Source organism: Oculina patagonica, chromosome 8, assembly GCF_052425735.1.
Source record: "Oculina patagonica isolate OP01 chromosome 8, crgOcupat, whole genome shotgun sequence".
Taxonomy (NCBI): Eukaryota; Metazoa; Cnidaria; class Anthozoa; order Scleractinia; family Oculinidae; genus Oculina; species Oculina patagonica.
In genome coordinates this window covers 11,346,327-11,366,161 of record NC_135765.1, presented here as the reverse complement: position 1 = coordinate 11,366,161, position 19,835 = coordinate 11,346,327, and the positions used below count along the sequence as shown (strand labels likewise).

General features: G+C 38.8%; 1 protein-coding gene across 5 annotated transcripts; it reads left to right on the top strand.

The window, feature by feature from the left end:
• The first annotated feature begins 219 nt into the window (after positions 1–219).
• LOC144662594 (uncharacterized) lies at positions 220–18,571 on the top strand. Of its 5 annotated transcripts, none has more exons than XR_013572477.1 (9): positions 220–464; positions 11,601–11,714; positions 12,300–12,458; positions 13,004–13,131; positions 14,097–14,199; positions 14,774–14,874; positions 15,257–15,417; positions 16,462–17,136; positions 17,798–17,929. XR_013572477.1 is itself a non-coding variant. In XM_078523433.1 (9 exons), exons 1-9 carry the CDS (start codon positions 357–359, stop codon positions 17,908–17,910), a joined length of 1,128 nt encoding a protein of 375 aa, XP_078379559.1. In that variant the 5' UTR covers positions 220–356; the 3' UTR covers positions 17,911–18,571. The 5 variants fall into 5 exon arrangements, 4 of the variants coding, with proteins under 4 accessions (XP_078379559.1, XP_078379560.1, XP_078379558.1 ...); XM_078523433.1 differs by having other exon boundaries at positions 16,462–16,588; positions 17,784–18,571; XM_078523434.1 differs by having other exon boundaries at positions 16,462–16,601; positions 17,798–18,571.
• The last annotated feature ends 1,264 nt before the right edge of the window (positions 18,572–19,835 follow it).

Below are 19,835 nucleotides of genomic sequence, written 5' to 3'. Positions count from 1 at the left end.
AGTAGTCCTTGGAAAGGAAAAGAATACTTCGGTTCTCTTACACACCCAATTACATAAAGCACCTAGAGTACTAGAGTACACCAGATTGAGTAGTACATCAGGACGCTAGAGTACAGCTATACAATTATATATTGGGGACATAATAGTTCCCCATACATAACGTTCCTACCCTAAAAAAGTTCCGAAACGCCGCTGACTTTATGCGTCTGCAATGAGAAATCGACTGCGCGCGACTGCAAGAGTTCTTTGACAGCAAGTCTTGTGAAAGTGGACAGTCGTTATTTGGCATCGTTCAGCAAAACATGAGATATTATGGATAACCGAGCATCACTTAGCATCGGACAATTTCTTTGGAAATGAGTAGGAACATTTCTCGAGGCATAAACATGCTCACACAACTCCACCAATACGAACCTCCAAAGTGGGCCTCGTCACTGAAAAATATTCCAAAGCACTTTGTAAAGGTAAATTGTTTTACTGTTTCAATTTTTTATATAACCTTAACGGAACTTCCGTTGAACATCCAGGTTTCTGTTCGTATAATTGGAGATTACAGGTTTGTTTCTAAATAAATCCTTATTCTGTTCTCGAGTTCTACAATCTCATTTCCAGAGCCTGCGTTCCCGCTGACCAGCGGTTGGTTAAGTCAATTGCTCTGGGTTAAGGTATCAGTATACCCCAAATGACCAGTGTGCGTTGGAGCTGCCTTACCGTCTGTTAATTAAAGCAAACCCCAGCAAAGTATATATTTTCTGAAAGCTTAGGAATTGTAGATTGCGGAGATACATTTATTTTAAGTTCAAATATTAATGTTGTCCAAAAAGAGCGTGTTTTTTCCAAAAGTACCGAGGCTCATAAATCGGGTTCGTTTCCGGACAATTTTGAACGGAAAGAAGCGATCAACATCGCTATGTGTTCTTCACACCTTTCTCTAAAAAACTGTGTCGGGGAAAATTAATTACTTGTCTGGTTTGTTTTTGACACGCAGTTAAACTTCAAGAGTGTAAGAAACAACTATTCTCTGCGTTAAAACAGCCATAACTTTTGAAAGAAGAAAAAAATAAAAATTCGCCGACACAGTTTTGTTGCTCGTTTATCGGGCAACATTGTTGCCAAATTTCAACGAAAATTGTTGAAACTCCATTGAAAACGAACTTAAAATGTGCACCTCTCTCTTCGAAACTCTGTTTTCGAGATACGAACGAAAATGTATTTTGGGCCGTTCTTCCGGTGTAATGAGATTAACTACACAAGACGTGTGAAAATGACCAGGCGTTGAGCGATAGAATGAAGGTTCATTTTACTTTAACAATACAACTTGTTCAAAGCAGTGTCAAATGTTGCTTCTGGCCGGAAACAGACTGTTGCATGATTTCATACTCATATTCTACCGCTTGCGTTATAACAATTTTCGTCTCAGTGCAACAGTTTTAAATCTAAAACAACGAAAACGTGGAATCACAAGAATCCTAAAGTAGTCAAAGTAAGCCGAGGAACTGCGGGTCGTGATTCCAGGTCGTGCTGTTACCCCTTCAAGCGGTGAAAAACCCGTTGTCACTATCTACTAGCGCATCTGCCAAATCTTTTGTCCTTTCCCGTTTTTGCAACATTCTTCGAACTTGAGATAGGAATGGGAAAATGTTTCTTCACTGACGTCTGGAAAACTATGCATTTTGCCAGCGCAAAACACCTAAAGAACTCGTCGAAAACCAAGAACTCTGATAGTCACACAACGGTAGCATCGCCGCGCTCCTTTAGACAACCTGTTGACAGCTATCAATATCAAAATATAAATTATAATTAATGGCAAGAAATGTTTTTTCTTCATAACTCTGTGTAGAGTGAATCTTTTTCCATAAATTTTTTTTGAATGAAAGGTCTTAATGAGATCTATCCGAAAATACAAAATATATTTTTCTTTGAAATGGTCAATTTTGGGGTATACTGATACCTTAACCAAAAACCGGAACCAGGATTTCCTGGTTCCAGTTTGATTGTGTGCATAGGGCTGGAGATTGTGGTGAAACGAACCAGTTTTCAACTGCCAATCAGATTCGATCATCTTTGTGACAGCCTTTTTAGATAATTTATTTTAGCCCAGAGGTCCTGATCCCTGGTGCAGACCAGAAGAATGCTCTATCCTGAGAAGTCAAACTAAGCATTTTATATTTTTTGTTATTTTTGGGGTAGTCCGTGGAGGGGGTCTGTAGGGGTGGTGTTATATCAATGTCTTTCCATCTTTTGGTCAGTGATGGAGAGGAGCGAAGAGGGGCGGTAAGGGGGGGTCATGCGCACAGTTCACGACTATTAAAAATGGTAAATCACGTTTCACGGAAAATAACATAGACGAGGAAGTCTTGTGCATTTAAGCCTCCATATCGAAGTGTTTTTAGTCTTGCAAGGGCGATTTTGCAAAAATGACTGACTACCTGTTCTTAAATATTTAGCCATCACGCAAATTGTGTCCAAAAGTAATCTTCCTTGCACAGCAGGTTGGTTTTTACGGAGAAAGTGCTGAATTCTAGTCAAATATTATGATTACACAACCTTATTTTTTGCTTTCACGTGTCACAAAAAGTATGTCATTCACAGTTCACGGACAATATTATTTTATAATCACGGATCACGGAAAATAAAAACGTACAATCACCTTTCACTAGAAACCCCCTTACGGCCCCTCAGCGAAAGTTCTGGAAATAAAATGATTTTCTTAACTTTTTCTAATGCTAAGGCCTTGATACATGTAAAGATCTCTAGTAGTTGCAAATATCCTTATATGCCAGCTGGTCTTGGCTTTGTAGCTCCCTCGCCCCAGCTCCACATTAACCCCTTGCCTACCAAGGACGTATATATACTCCTCTCTGTTGTCACGCAACGACTGAGGACGTATATATACGTCCTCAACCAAACACATTACTGAAAGCCTGGTTTTCGCGATGCCTTGAATAAATCATCGCCGGTGTTGAGAAAGGACTGGCACTAATTTTGAGACACCGCTGACCCAATAAAATTGATTTTTGCTCAGACAATTTACAAAATGGCGGCTCGTGTGCGTGAAGGCAGAATTGACAATGAAGCTATTGTTGAAATGTTTGCAGATAGCTACTCTGATGTAAGCGATTTAAGTCACAGCGAATTTAAGCCAAGTGATTCTGAATAGTCTGAAGAAAAAAAGAAGAAGGAGGCAAAGAAGAAGCCTCGATCGATCGAAGAAATAGACTGAAGAAATTGAACCTCAAAATGCACATGGTCAAGGAGTTCGCCAGGGAGCTGTACGACGCTTAGTGATTGGCTTAAAAATCTCGCGCCACTTTCTCAGCCAATCAGAACTAAACCAAAACCAATCGTGACTCGCTCGCGCACGTTTTCCCCGCTTCGTCCGGCTACTGTATTTGCTTGGGTTTTGATTGATTCACTGGTTTGTCTGTGTCCTTTGTGATTGGCCGAAGTAATTACTTTGGTTTTGGTTTTACGACACTCAATTGAAACCTGCTCTATCCAACGAAAACGAAAATACTGTAATTTTCCCAAAAATATTTTGGATCCCGGTTGTGAAAATATCCCAAAAACATTATCCACGTCCCCGTATAGGCCATATAGGGGGGTGCCTCCCCCGGGGATGAAACTGTTAGTATTCGTCCCCGTTAATTGTATATCCTTGGCTATCCCCTTTTTAATGGTTTTAATATTTTTAACTCTTTTTAGGTGCCTATTATTATATTATACATATTATATTATTATATAAGTATACATATTTATTATATTATACATATTTCACATAGATAATTATATTTTTTTTTTCCTTTTATACAATTTTGCGTTCACGCACACATTTTAACGAGCGCTTGCGCTCCTAGGAGTCGCGTGGGTAAATAAAGTATTGTTGTTGTTGTTGTTGTTGTTGTTGCAAGAGCAGACGTAAGGTAACTCTAAATGACCAAGCGTTCCATAACCTTCAGAGCCTATCCTAGACTGTCCACAGCCTCTCGATTTTTCAATTTTTCAATTTTTTCAATTTTTTTTGCGCTGGCGTCCAGTTCTCTCCCACTCTTTTTGCGCGCTCATCGATCGAAAACGCGAAAATAGAGGTCTTGCGTCTACTTCCCGCCTCATAGCCTACCTTTAATACAAGTAAAAATGCTAGGGATGGTAGTCCATCTCCATTATATTTTCTCCCCTCCCAGCTAGATATTGCAAGGTTACGTAGTCAAATATCAATAAAAATACCTTTCTATACTTCTTACTCAACCTCCGTTTACATCTTCTTTAATTTCATAACAAAGGGTCACAAAGAAACAGATTCTATTAAAGGGTTATGCATAGTTAGTTGTTACCTCTTCAAAATTCTACTCAGAGAGAATAATCCGATCTAAACGGTTAATGATCAAGAGGAACGTTTTCGGTTAACAAAAAATTGGCTGCAAGTAGGCTCTTACCGAAAGTGCTCGTAAAAAAAGCATTATGCTAAAGTGCTCGTTTTTTTGCCAACTCACTTTTTCCGTTTTTTTAAACATTTTTAATTTTCTTTTTCAACAATGTACTATCATTTTGATGGTACGCTCTCGAGCTATCTCTCCTTGGCTGGCTGACTTCCATTTTTCTCGTACAACGTGGATGACGTCATCTTGAACGAGTGTGTGGACTGGGTTTCTGAAGGCAACCACTGACGTATCACCTTTCCCCAGGCCTCCTCTCCTTTACTAATGAGGGCTTCATCTTTGACGCCATTGTCAGTTGTGCTTTTAACACAAATTATCTCTATCTACAGTGCTTTTTGGGATGAAAATGCTCGCGAAGCCAAAAATCCAAAAAAGTGCTACACTTCGGTGGCTACTGCAAGGAATTTGGTACCTTAACTACTTAGGGTTTCTTCTCCAACTTTATTCCGCGCCGCTGACTTATCGTCTCGTCGACTCGACTGCAGAGTTGACAGCAATCTTGTGAGTGGACAGTCGTGCATCTTCACTAGATTTGGCATCGCTTACATCGGATTCTTTGGATGATGATTTCTCGCCTCTCACACTCCACTCCCTCCTGGCCTCTCACTACAACACTTGAGGTAATTTTTACTTTTCTTTTTTAAACTACGGAACTTCCTTGTCCAGGTCTTTCGTGGAAGGTTTGTTTCTCCTTATTCTTTCTTTCTTTCCCCCTCCGACCTGCCTTCCTACAAACACAGTTCTTCCAGTTGTTGTGTGCTGGGCTGGAGGTGGTGGATTCTATTCTCTTGTGCAGCCTTTTTAGCAATTTGCCCAGAGGTCCTTCCCGGCGCAGACACTCTATCCTGAGAAGTCAAACTAACTTTTATACGAGCTCCACCGCCGAGGCGCGTAGCGTAGCTCCATTGGTACATGCGGGTACAGGGAACAGACAGGGCAAATGTCCTATGCGAGAATTTTGGTTGTCGCGTACGTCGTCCGTCCTCCCGAGGCCTGGGAACGAGCTAGGCTCCGGTGGCAACCCGCGTCTTAGCGGGAAAAATCATTACTATCAAGGCCTTAGCAAAAAGTTTTTTAAAACGTTTCTCTCAGCTAAGCTTTATATAGTAGGAAGTTTTAACGCGGGAAAAATCTTCTTCTCTTTGACTGTTAGATTACATGAAGGGGAGACTAACTTGAGGAAGTCCGCTGTGTGAAAAGTCAGGAAAAATCTCACAGCATCCGATTTACCAACGTACGCATGAGTTCATTACTAACTGAAGACTCCTCGATTGAACACACGAAGAACTCATTTTAAGAAGTTTATTAAGATACATTATTTCTGGATATTTCCTCGTTTCACCCGCGATGACAACCATAGTTAGTAGAGGAGTAAAGATTGTGGCCGATCGAAATGGAAAATCTTCCAACATGTCCAACTTCTTGGTGAGTTTGAAGCAAAGACGGTCAAAGACAACATTCCTTTACGAAAACAAGGTGAGCTATTGATGTTCATTTTTTAACAGATTAGAAAAGTCTTTGTATTTAATAACCACATTCACCTAATACACTGTACATCATTTTTAAACGAAGCTGGGTTCTAGCTCTCAGTCGTGTACCGGTATGTCAAACAAGATAGACTTATAATGATTCGTCTTGTCTTAACGGTTGTATTCAAAGCATACCTTACTTCTGGTTTTTCCTATCCGCGTTATTTGTTTATTCTGTAGTTAATCCCCCAAGTAGGAAGAACACACCACTTTTAAACGTTGGAAGAGTACAGAAAAGTAGAGAAAAAATTTATAAATTTGTATGTGGTCGAGTCGATGCAATACAGTATGGGGCCCAGTTCTCGGCCACTATAGACGTAAACTAGTATTTCTTTTCTCAGACAAAAACTTGATTTCTCCCGGCTTTCTACATTATTCACTTTTTGGTGTAGCTATTGACCGGTTAATTATTTCCCAACAATAATAAAATAAATCTCCTTTTGTGGGCCAGTTCTCGGCCACACGGCCCATTCTCGGCCACCAAAACTTATCGTCCGAAGCTCAATTATTTTCACGTCATAAAATCACTCTGTAAACTTATTTTTTTTGCTTTTTATGGCTTTTTGCAGTTCTTCCTTGTTGTGTGACTCTTATGTACTTTGCAGTGGAAGGGTCTTGGAGTTAGGTGTGTAGAAAGAAAGAGTTACTCAATATTTTTTTATTTTTAAATTTTTTCTTTTATTCTGGCTGCAGTGTTTAAACAACGCTAAGCTGTGATAGCGGGGGTGGCCAGCTGGCAAAACGCAAATCCACATCGAAGAAATACAAATAACGAAAGTTAAGAAAGCTGAATTATTTTACGTTTCACATCAAAATTACTCTTTTGGTTGGCGCTTTCGGATAAAATACGAATTTAACTGCATCCAAGATTTCAAGGAGCCGTAAACAAACAAATTTCGGGAAAAAAATTAACTACCTCCGCGTAAACTCGACGTGTGAGCTTTCTATACGTGTTGAGGATCAAATAACGATTTAGAGCACAAAATCAGTCTATCGCAATGTAAATTATCGCTGGATGTAATAATTTTTGTTTTAATTCAACTGAGGCGTGAAAAACGCGTTGAACACAAAGTGGCCGAGAACTGGACCCGGCCGAGAACTGGGCCCCATACTGTATAGGGGACATTGCTAGCTGAGAGTCTTAGCGAAATATAGTTTCTCCATGGCCTCTGTTATTTTTCACTGAGAACTTTGCGTAGTCTTCCTTATTTTAGTTTTTATATTTTTATCATATGATGTTTGGTGAAAACGTTTTGTGAAAGTTTTGTATTTCTTATCTGATTTTACAGCCTTTCTCAGAAATTGATTAGTTTTTTCATATTTTTATACCGTATTTAATCGATTAAACGCCTCCCTCGAATGCGCTACTATTAGAAAGAAAATTAATAACGTCGCCCTCAAAAACCTCATCTTCTGATGCAGCATTCATTCGAATAAAGACTCGGAAAGCAATAGTAATATACTTGAGCAGGCCAAAATATTTTTCTTGATTGTAACAATTTTTAGGTTGATGACTTTTCAGGCATGCACTAAAAATGTTTCTGTTTTTTTTTTATTTCAACCTTTTTTTCGCCGCCCTGTATAACCTTTCCTCTAATACCCGCACTTCCCTGGGCGTACTAATTCTTTCGTTTTAGCTGATCCTGAAGTTTTAGGTAGGGCTCCCTGCCCTGTGGTTAACAAGCAGCTCTCAATTTTCTTCCTAGACTGTGCTATTATTTTCTTAGAAACTTGTGACTGTATTTAATTAGACGACTTCCTGGGCCTTTTAACCTAATTACGCAAACAGGCGTGAAAAAAATTGCTTGAGAAATCTCTTCCCCAATATAGAGGGTACTTTTTTACCCTGTGGCTATGGATTCTGAGGCAACTCGTAATTCTTTAACTTTCAAATTTTCAACTTAAATGATAAATTTTTATAAGTAATTTCGTCCTTCTCTTCGGTTATCATTTTGGGGTGGATGATTCTTTCTCTTCTGCCTCCGGTTTTTTGCGTGCAGTGGAGGTTTCCTTTTTCAATTTCTACTTCCCTACCTCTCTTTTGTACTGGTTCCTTCTAAATTCCCTTCCCGCTCTTATTTAGGCTGGATCACTACTTTATTTTGGCCGGCAGATCCCCGGAGGGATATCTCTTTCGGGCCCAAGGGTGAGTAGCTAAACAAAAAACAACAACAACTAAGTGTGGCTGAAATGGGGAGTGGGTGACAAGTGCTCCACCAAAAATATGTCAGCCCCTTGTACTCCTGGAGTGTCAAGCTAACAAAACCTACAGCCCAGGGAGAGGCACACGCCGGATGGAGAGGAGGGAGTGGGGCCACCTCTCAGGGCCGACAGTGAGCATTCCTGGGTAGAGAAGAGGGAGTTGGGCCTCATCTCTGATTGGAGGGAGTTGGGCCTCCACTTACCTAAATCCAGGGAGTACAGAATAAAGGGAGTTTGGCCTCCAAAAATATCGAGTCTATGGGGGCATAGTGTGACAAGGGAGCACTTTATCCCCATTCCCAACTTTATTGAAATGGTCACAAATAAAGAAAATGAATCCTATGCTACAATAGAAAAATATACAATGTACATTTTAATCTAGCAAACTGGACTGGCCTGATACATGTTCATCTTCCTCTGCTAGCTACTTATTCGTGTTTTACTGTTTATTATTCTTGTTACTTGTAGTGTTGGAAAAAAATTATGGGTAGTTTCTAGCTAGCTTATACATCTAATTAATTATGATAAAGGTTTGAGAATTCCTCTGTCCAGTGACTGCTGGCAGCACTTAAAAATAACTCTTTAGGGAGCTATAGGGTGGGATGGGAGGGAACAAAATAAACCACTAACTGCTTGAAAACAGTACTGACTTCAGTGCTGCTCGTGGTGAAACTGAACAAAGACAATATGAGCATTGAACATGATCTTTACAAAGGCCCGATGCTATTGGTCGATGATGGGTTTCCTGGGGTACTCACGTGAAAAGTTCACATGAGGTAGATCACTGGACAAAGTTCAAACTCAAAAAGAGTTATTGATTAATGAATTTATTTCCGGTGGTCATAAATTGTGATTTAAAGGCTCCATGACACATTAGTGCATGAAACTTGTTTTTCAAGTGTAAAACTTTTGGGTGTGAAAAATGGTATGCGTTTTAACCCCTTGGTAAGTTTACATTGTATATTTCCCTAAAATCCTCGTTCAATTGAGGAATTTAATATACACAATTTATGTGTAACAGCACATGTACATAAAATGTTTTTATTGTTCAAGTAAAATGTTTTCGTTGTTCATACAATCACCCCTCCCCCACCGTGGAGGAGGGGTATGAGGGCAAAGAACCAACAAATCTGCTACCTGACCCGACAAAATACCGGAATACTTGTATGATTTTGTGGGAGAAGTGCAAATTGACCTGTTGTGTTTGAATTCCTTTTAATTGTTAATACCTTAATTAAACCTTAATAGCTAATAAGCTCAAGCCCTAACTTAACATAAATTGTCTTGTTGTGGTACCAGGCAAATGTAGAAGAACTTAAACTCAGTGAATTTTACGTGAACAAAAGACTTAGTAAATTTTAGAGCTGTTTAGGCAGAAAAGCCAGCTGGGCTTGTTGATGAACCGGCTAAAATGTGCTAAAATGTGATAAAAGTTTTAGGGAGAATATGCAAGCTTTCCTGGACTTAATCACAGTACTTTCAAAGCACCTTCAGAGATAAATTATAAGAGTCTAAAGAAATCATTTTGTAGGGAACTCTTGAATTAGCCGGTGTTTCACACCCCAAAACATTCATCAACCTCGCCTGTGCCGGGTCTTTTTGATAGCACTATTAGTGTCTTAGGGTTGTTACTCTGAAAGGACTTTTTGGTTCTAATAATGTCCCCACTTCCCTGGCCCATGCAAATTGAAAACTCTCTTTTTTATGTTCTGTTATTTCTTTAATTAAATTATAAATATTCTTTGATGTCAATATCATCAAAAAATGGTATCTGTTATTTTCCCTTTTTCAGGGTAACACGAGTAGCAATTTCCAAGAGTTGCAGAACAAGAGAGAGAGAGATATATATTTTTTATTCATTACAACTATACTTATACTCTGTGTGATACTTTATTGGTCAGGTGTAATTTTAAAGTATGAATGGCAGATAGGCTCATCCATGTACGTATTTCTTAAGGGATCTCTGACAACACAATATGAAAATATCCGGCTACCCAAACATTTGTGGGAGGTTTGGTGACCTGATGGTTATTGGGTTATTGTGCTGGACTCCGGATCGAGCGGTCCGGGTTCGAGACCTGGCCCGGGCACTACGTTGCGTTCTTAGGCAAGACACTTTACTCTCATAGTTCTTCTCTTCACCCAGGTGTATAAATGGGTACCGGCTTATTTACTGCTGGGGGAGGGGGGGTTAACCCTGCGATGGACTAGCATCCCATCCAGGGGGAGTAGAAATACTCCTAGCCGCTTAATAATGCTGCAGAAACCTGGTTACGCTCCAGCCTGATGAGCCACTTGGCTCAACAGCAGGCTTTACCTACCCAAACATTTAATTCCCAGTGCCCACACTGTGAAGAACAGTTATCATGATAATGAGATACACAGTTCATCAATCTCTAAATCAATCTCACATGTTGCAATACAATAATAACTGATAAAATATATGTTGTTCATAGGCAAATTTTTACTTCACCAAAACCGAACTCAGTCATTAAATAATAAAACATTAAACACAGCTGTTTTGTTTTGTGGGTGTGTCTCACAGATTAGTTATTTGTTGTTATTTATAGTATCGGGAAATAATACTGTCACTGTTCCAATAGGGCCCCCGTTTGAGGGGGAGGGGGGGGGGTGGGACAAGCTACATGCAAAACTTTCCAGTTGTATGCTATGTACAGCTATAACATACCAGTTATGGTGGGTGTATGGATATTTTCTAGAGCAACGCTTTCTTTGTTCTAGTTTCTCTTTGAGAGTTTATATATCTTTGGGAGGTTATGCACAAACTGCTAGATGATCATCCTCTTTTGATTGATCAACTATTTTTACTTTTATTTGGTGCTGTTGTTCATGGTGAAAAACAATACATAATATATATAAAGAAAATAACACGAATAAAAAATCATTCTAAAAAAAATGTAAAGGGCCTATAACCGGGGAGCTCCGCTTTTAGGCTTGCCTAAATCTATATATTATTTTTTGTTATTTTTGGGGTAGTCCGTGGAGGGGGTCTGTAGGGGTGGTGTTATATCAATGTCATTCCCATTCCAAAGTCTTTCCATCTTTTGGTCAGTGATGGAGAGGAGCGAAGGTTCTGGAAATAAAATGATTTTCTTAACTTTTTCCTGCTTTTTCTAATGCTAAGGCCTTGATACATGTAAAGATCTCTAGTAGTTGCAAATATCCTTATATGTCACTGGTCTTGCCCTTGTAGCTCCCCCCCCAGCTCCACATTAAGGACAGTATGGGGCTTATGGACACCGTAAGCCCCATATTGATTCTTGTAATGAGGATGCTAATCAATAATTCTGCTAAAATAAGGTTCAGTTATAACTTGTTCCTAAAGTTTCTGATCTTTAGAATTATTATGTAACTGACAATAGTTACGTGTATCATTTTTGATCTAACTTTAGGTCTTGCTGTTTTGTAGCTTGCACAGCACAACACTCCAATCCATCCATGGAATATTCCAAATCTCCCAAAGGAATTTTCATTGTTTATCAAAAGGGATGACATGACAGGGAGCACTCTATCTGGAAACAAGGTGCAAAGTTCAGAATTTGTTTTAGTTACTAGATAACGTCTGCCAGGGGGAAACATGTGAATTCCTCCTACCCTTCTTGGAAAATGGGCCTCTCCCAATAATGCACCATCTGCTCCCAAGTCAACCCATTGGATTTCATTTTAAAGAGATGGCTCATTCCCTGACTAGTGGGAACAAGCAAGCCAGTAAAATTCCTTGTGGTTATGTTGGAGTTTGAAATAAAATTCAATAATTTTAATTTTTCATATTTTGTTAACACCTAAACCAACATTTTTTGAAAAAATTGTCAGGCATAATGAGAAACCAGCTCCAATGTCAATCAAAGCTACATTGCCCCTAAGTGGTACAGTTGGCATCACCATGATGCAGTGTATTGAGCTGAAAAGAAAGCATGGCCCGTTTTTTTTTTATATTATATTTTTTTATAGAATATTTCTTTCCCCCCCCCCTCCCCCCCCTCTCCCCCCTTCCCAATAAACCCCCCCAATTTTTTTTTTGTATCAGCTGCCATTATTTTGGGAAAAGAGTCTGCTCAGATCTGTTGTAAAAATACTAACAGTTATTGTGTTTTAATTGTTGTATAAGGTTCGCAAGTTGGAGTTTTTACTGGCAGATGCCCTAGACAAGAAGTGCGACACAGTTTTGACTTGTGGTGGTATTCAGTCCAATCACTGCAGAAGCACTGCAGTTGCTGCAAGGCAACTTGGCTTGAATTGTTACTTGTTCCTAAGAAATCCTGAACAGGCACGTCTGAAACTTAACAATAAGCTAACTGAGTACAATGTGTAGACCAAATCTGTATTGTGTTGTTCTAGAAAAATATCCACACCTCCCCCACAGATGGCTTTTTGGTTTGAATCCCCCCCCCCCCAATTACAGTTTGGCTTTAAACACATGTGCGATTTTCTCTGCTACAACTACCGGTAAGAGGTCATAAATACATAAACTTACTGAGGTGAAGGACATTTCGTTACCAAATACATAAAGTTTGCGTACTTTGGTCATGTGACTTTTATCGCTGTGTGGATGTTTTGCGACCATGTGGAGAAATTGTTTACTAGATTTAGGCTCGTAATTCGTCGTAGAAATCACTGTACTAGAGTCAAGTTTGATTAAAATGGTTTAATTTGAAACGACTTACTGCAAAAAAAACAAGCAAACAATAAAAAAAACCCTACAGTTTCAACCACCCTATGCTAATTTCTGGTAAGCCCTTTATCAAGGGACCACATTTGTGTACCAGCATTAGTAAAATTAAAATTTAACTGTTGTTTTTGTCTGTTGTGCAGACTACAGATATTGGCTGTAAAGGGAACCTTCTTTTAAACAGAATGGTTGGAAGTCATGTCATTGTTGTTCCTCCACTCCAGTACGAATCTGGCCTAAAACAAATGATGGAGAAGATGGCAGAAAAATTGTAAGTAGTTATTTACTAAAGAATGTCTTTAAGTCTTTGGAGAAATACATGTAGTTATAGAGCAGGCTGGTGGAAATGAAGGGGGAGCAGGGTTACTGTAGGCCCCCTCTGCTTGTTCTAGATTGTGTTTACTGACAGGGCTCAAAAGGAGTCCTCTCCTGTCATCTGGGGCATGTAACTTTTCATTCTAACTTGCTTGTCTGATGGGCAAGGTCAGAGGCAAGTCATCTACCAGCTAAATCATAAAATTGTAAACTTAGAAAAGCACACAACTGCCCTCTCTTAGTTTCTTCTTGCCACCAGGTGGGGGGAAAAGGGCCAGAAGTTAATGCTCTCCACTTGTCCCTGTTCTTGGCCACAGCTGCTACTGCAGCCCATAATGTTAATCCCATCTCAACGCAATCCCTTTCTACTGTTTTCCTCCAAGTTTCTCTGGGCTGTCCATGTTTCTTTTTCCTGCTTATTGTCCAGGTTATTGCCATATCATGATATGTGGGTCTCAGCTTTTGCCATATACAGAACATGACCTATCCACTTCCACTGCCTACATGTATGTTGTTTCAATCCCCACTCAGTCTTCTCCATATCTTATTACTGGACACACACATGGGCCAATGGACTTACTGACGTAACAGGCTTAATATAATTTAAGTGAGTCTAAGAAAAAACAAAAAATGTGTTGTTCCAGAAAATATCCATACCAGTTTCACTGATATTTTTCTGGGTTGAATTATTAACTTCTCTGGGAATTCTAGTGTCAAGCCCCATACTTTCCTTTAAAAGTTTTGGCTTTTGAGACCTCCCTCAGAATTTCCAAAGACTATCCATGGGGTGGGTATGGGTGGGTATGGATATTTTTTGCACAATTCATGAAAATTCCAATACTTTACTCTCGGAAGGAAGGGTTGTCCCAAATCCACCTCTTTCTTCCTGACTTTTTTTAACGTTAATATTTATTTTTGCAGAAAAGAGCAGGGTTCTTCTGCATATCTGATTGAGGTGGGAGGTTCTTCATACATGGGGATGTTTGGTTACCTAACAGCATTTCAAGAAATGATGGTGAATCAGGTGAAGCAATAGTCATTTATCATTTATGTTTCAGTTACTGTCATCATTTAGTTTGTGAATGGGACTTTGAGTATGATGCTCAACGACTTTCTCAATTGAAAGCAGATAGGTCTCTGAAGAGTCCCTTGGCCGGTATGAAATGCTGCCTCAGACTAGCCATGAACTATGTTATTTCACAAGTAACGGTCAGCTTTTATTCTAAATGCTAACTTGGGATTTCATGTGGTTGAGAATCCTTGGGTGACATAAGGAAAGATCGCTGTCATTATTTTGTTTGTGAACAGGACTTTGAGCACCATGCTCAATAAGAGTGCCAATTGAAAGCAGAAAAGTCTCTGAAGGTCCCCAACCTCGTTCCCATGGTCTCTGTCTTCCTGCCTCCCAGAGCAAAAGGAGAGAGGCCATGGGAATAAGGTTGAAGAGTCCTCTGGCCAGAATGAAATGCTGCATCAGACTAGCCACAAACTATGTAACTTCATGACTTAAAAAGTGTTCTCAAATCAACAAAGATGATAAAGTTGTTCTGTAATAAACAATAATAAAAGTGAATTTAAGATGTTCTTGCTTGTTTTAGAATCTGTTGGAGAATTTTGATGACATTGTAATAACAGTTGGCAGTGGGGGAAGTGCAGCAGGAATTGCCATCGCAAACTACCTGACAGGATCAAAACTCAAGTAAGATTTTTAATAATAAAATTGTTATTACATAGGACAGTAGATATAAGGCACTAGACATTAGACATTGAACACTGGGCACTAAACAGCTGTAGATGTTACAGGTCAAAATTAGCTTAAGGTCATTTTTCCAACCTAGGCTATTGTTTTCAATGTAGTTTATTTTTTTTATACCAGGTTACTGAGTAGAAAATTAAATTAAAACACCTCTCTCTCTCACTGTCTGTGAACCATTTTTTTCATTTCTGACATAAGCTCTAACAGTAACTAGTTAACAGTTTGAAAAATTCTAAAATGTGGAACCCTCATTTTTCCCACAAAATACCCTATTAATCGGTGACATGGAAGAGCTCTGACACTCATTGTTTTCTTGTGCATGTAGGTGCCATGCTGTAAATGTGTGTGATAATGCGGCATATTTTTACAACAAAATAAATGAAGACCTTAGGACAGGAGGACTAGATGTCAAAGCAGAAGATATAATTGATATTATTGACGGATACAAGGGAAAAGGATATGCTATATCCTCTCATGAGGAACTAGGTGTGTGTCAACTTTTTATATTTTCAAGATTTAACCCAGAGGTAATCGGCTTATTTTTTAACTCATTTAGGGCTCGAGACTAACGGTAGCCAACCAGCCACAGGCTAGTAGAAATGCAGTTTTGGCTAGTAGGTACTGTAATGGCTAGTAAAAAGTCCAGTAATTTGATCAGAAGAAAACTATGCATCGAAATCGACTCTGAGAGAACAGAGCTTATCAAGGACTGTGGACAAGCTGAAATTCCCAAAAAGTAACCTAAAATTAACCCTATGGCTACAGATAATGATAACAGAGCCTGTGAAGAAGGCAAAGTGCCTCTCAGTGCCCAAATCTAAGTTAGCTTGAGAATTCTGGCTAGTAGAAAATTGGGTTTGGCTAGTGCAATCAAAGCTTTCACTAGCCAATAGGCTAGCTAGCAAAAAAGTTAGTTTTCAAGCCCTGTCATAAACAATTTTTTAACCAGACTAATGACGTTATAGAAGTCCATTGTTTCATTGTAGAAAATGAGCGCTTTGCAGCAAACTGCGTCATAGTACAAAATCTAAAAATGTTTTGGGCTTCCAGCAGGGCAGATTTGTTTCCCTTGTGACCATTTGTGCCAAAAAGCCCCTTAATAAAGGGGCTATGACACAGACAATGTATCTTGTTGTTTGTAATCCATCTAAAGGTTCTTCAGCTGAAACTATTCTAACTTGGTTATTTTCACATTTTTATTTCTCCTTTGGTGTTTTTCTATGTTAGAAAACTATTATTTTGAGGTTTCCTTCAATTTAGAAGTACCGGTAATCAGAAAAATCACTTTTAATATCATGCCATTGCTCTTTTACCTGGGGTGCCAGAGGTTTTTCTTGCGCAGTTTCTGGTCTTGGTCATTGCCACTCGCCGAAGTATCCACCACGCAAGAAAAATCCTTTGGTATCCAGGGTATTGCTCTTTTAACATGTCATGGTCTTTGTTTAACTCTTAGTTATTATTCCAAATTGCCCTTGCCACTTTCAAAATGGTCATAAATCCTTATCATGTGACTGCAATCTTTTGCTGCAGAGCACATTATAGAGATCTCCAGTACTACAGGAATATTGGTGGACCCTGTGTACAATATTAAGGCAATAAGAGGGATGCTTTATGAGATGAAATACAATCCTGGGAGATTTAAAGGACACAGAATACTCTACATTCACATTGTTAAGTATAATGTTGGCCATCTCTGGTGTATAAATGTATGGATGAGCTGGTACTTAAACAAGTCTTTAATTCAGCTGCGCTCAATAGAGTACAAATATTGCACAATACTTGTGTTTTTTACAATTATTGATTATTTTGTTAAGCTTGCTATTAAGTTGCCATAGAAACCATATACACAGTTAACTCTCTCTGAAACGGACACCGTCAGGATCGGCTCCAACTGTCCATCTTATAGGAAGTTTAGTTACAGTAAAATGACTGAAAAACAGCAGGGACGGGACCAATAAGATAAGACTGTCCATCTAAGTTATAGAGGTGTCCATTAAGAGAGAGTTGACTGTAGTCAGGCACATTTCTCAGTCTTGGCCTTTAAGGATGCAGCGTATGCTTATTTCGTTTTTATGGACACATAAGTACCGGTCCTTTAATTCCAATCTGTTACCTATATGTTTAAAACAGACATATACTTTCTTATTATAGGCCTCATGGTGGCCTAGTTTGCTAGCACACTTTACTCTGGATCAAGTGTTACAGGTTTGAGCACTGGTCAGGGTCTTGTGCTGTGTTCTCAAACAAAACACTTAGAAAAAACTAACAGGTGTATAAATGGGAACCAGGCAAATTAAATTTTTGGGAATAGCTAGCCCTGTGATGGACAAGTATCCCATCCAGGTTGGAGTAAAAATAAATATTCTTAGTTACTAAGATTCCACTGCATAAGCCACTTGCCTCAATGCAGTCTTTACTTTTTACTCTCGTATACAATGCTCCTTTTACTAGATCAAACACAAGAGAGAGTGTTTCATCAGGATACCCAAACACTGAGAAGAGAGTTGAAAATACAATGTGAAGCACAGTATTTTTGAAGAAATTCAAGGTGTTTGGATAGCCACTCTCTATAGTGTTTGATATATCTTCTCAATTGACACAAAAACTATGGAGTAAATGCAGAAATAAAACCGTAAAAATCTATGTTAAAAAAGGGCTAATTAAGACCAGGTGTCCAAACCTACTTCTTGGTTATGATTTTCTTTGTGAAGATGAATTATTAATGAGTTTGAGAGCTGAGTTTCCAACATGGTGATGAAAAATTATTTCGAATCTGCATGCCTGTGAAATATCTTTAATCTTCTGCACCAGTACGCACTGCAACCTTTCCAATGTATCTAAATATTAGACACTTTTCTTATCATAGGAGGAGTGTTTGGTTTGTATGATGGAAGAATGGATCCATTAATCACAAGCTCTGCATTGGATACAAGTAAAGTTCTTTGCTGGGGAGATGTCAATGATCCTGTGCCATGCTGACATTAACTTTATTTATATATAATTATTGTAATAAATTATATATAATAATTATTATATAAAATTTTAAAATGACATTTTTAAAATTATTATGATAATTATATTTTTTCCCACTGACTGCATTGCCAAGCAAGAAGATCACATGATAAGAATACAGGATGTTATCAACTGGGTGATACTGACCTCATGTCCTAGCTAAGAAGTAGCATGCAATGTAAAATGGTATGGAGAATCACTGTTATGATCTTGGAACTGTTATGCTTTGCTGTACGTGATCTTTGTAAAATGTACACAACTGTCAGGTGTGACCAGTTAAAACCTGCATCAGTCAAAAGAGATCATGGCTGATACAATTGCTCATAATCCTCGTCGCGCCTAAGAGGCACATGAGGCTGAGATACAATTGCAATTATCTTTAAATACTGGCTCTTGAATGTTGGCTGACTGAACAGCAAACAGAACAGTGCAAAAACCACTATTATCGCGTGTACACATTACAAGTAGGGGATATCTCAACTAATGGTGTCCCTTCACCACTCCTCTCTGCTAAATCTCCTCTATTTTGATGAATGCAGATGTAAACCACCTAACATTTCCAAAATGATCAAAGTGTCCGAACTGTGGCATGACTGGACATAAAATAAACATCAAATTTTCACTTAAATGGTGTCCATTATTTTTATCTTTCTTATTCATCCCCGGATTTATTTAAAATTGTGTAGCAGCTGCCTGACGTCCCCAGGCATCCTTGTCCTTGGTTGTGCACGGTTCGCTTGACGTTGTGGGACTGACGTGCATGGTTCCCTTGGCCATCAACCCCCGCCCTCCCTGTTTTCCCCCCTTACCGTCTCAACATCCGGCCAATCGGTGCCTGGGGACGAGGCAGGTGTAACAGTGATGAGCCAAAATTTTTATAAGGCCTGACTTTGTCCCCATAGGAGGGTCTGAGGAGAGAGGTGTTTTTCTGCAGTTATGAGTACAAAGGTATCTAAAGATTTCCAAATTTGCTAAAAAAACCCCTCTGTATACAGTTATTCATATTAATTTTCTCTGAAGAGTGGCCGTCCATAGGACTCCTGGACTCCCACCTGGCTAAAAGCCTGGGGTGGGATGAACTGTGGATGTTGTACTATTGAGCTATAGGCATAAAGTGCTGTAAGCAATATGATCAAAACATTGCTTTTCAACTGTTAGATTAATTTTAGTTACCCTGATTTTACATGTGGACATAAAAGTACGTATTTTTTTTTTCAGAGGAGGGGGGGGGGGGGGATGAGGTAAAAATGTTCATTGCTAGTTCTTTTAATCATTAATCCTTTAATCACCCATTATAAATTATAAGGCAAACTCATAATCTCATTGGCTACACAAGGGTCGTCTTATTTTCGATAGACTGCCCTTGGAGCATTTGCAAATACAATCCCTGGAATTACAAACCAAAATTCTATATATAAAATACTCTCTTTGGACGTTTTGTTGCTATGCAAAAACAACTAGACAGTTTATATTATAATAATAATTAACTTTATTTATAGAGGGTGAACACATAACAGTAAAAAACTGAAAAACCAGTGGCCCTCTAATAAAAATACAATTAAGAACTAGAAATAATGGTAAAAATTAAGAATCTAAAATAAAAATTAGTTAAAAACGCTATAATATTAGAACTAGGTAAAAATTACTCTAAAATGACGAGATTGATATAAAAGAATTAACTGAAAGATAAAATGATCTAAATGTTGTATGTATCTTTAAAAAATCAAGTAGCCTTCTTAAAACTTACTAAACTAGGCTTGTTCCTATGATGCTAGTGTCGTATTCCGGAGGCGTGTAGTCGATACTGTGAAAGACCTTCCGCACTCTGACTCCCTTTATCGGGGGCAGAAAAGGTTTAGTAGTCCATGTCTGCTCGATCTTTCATTGATGTC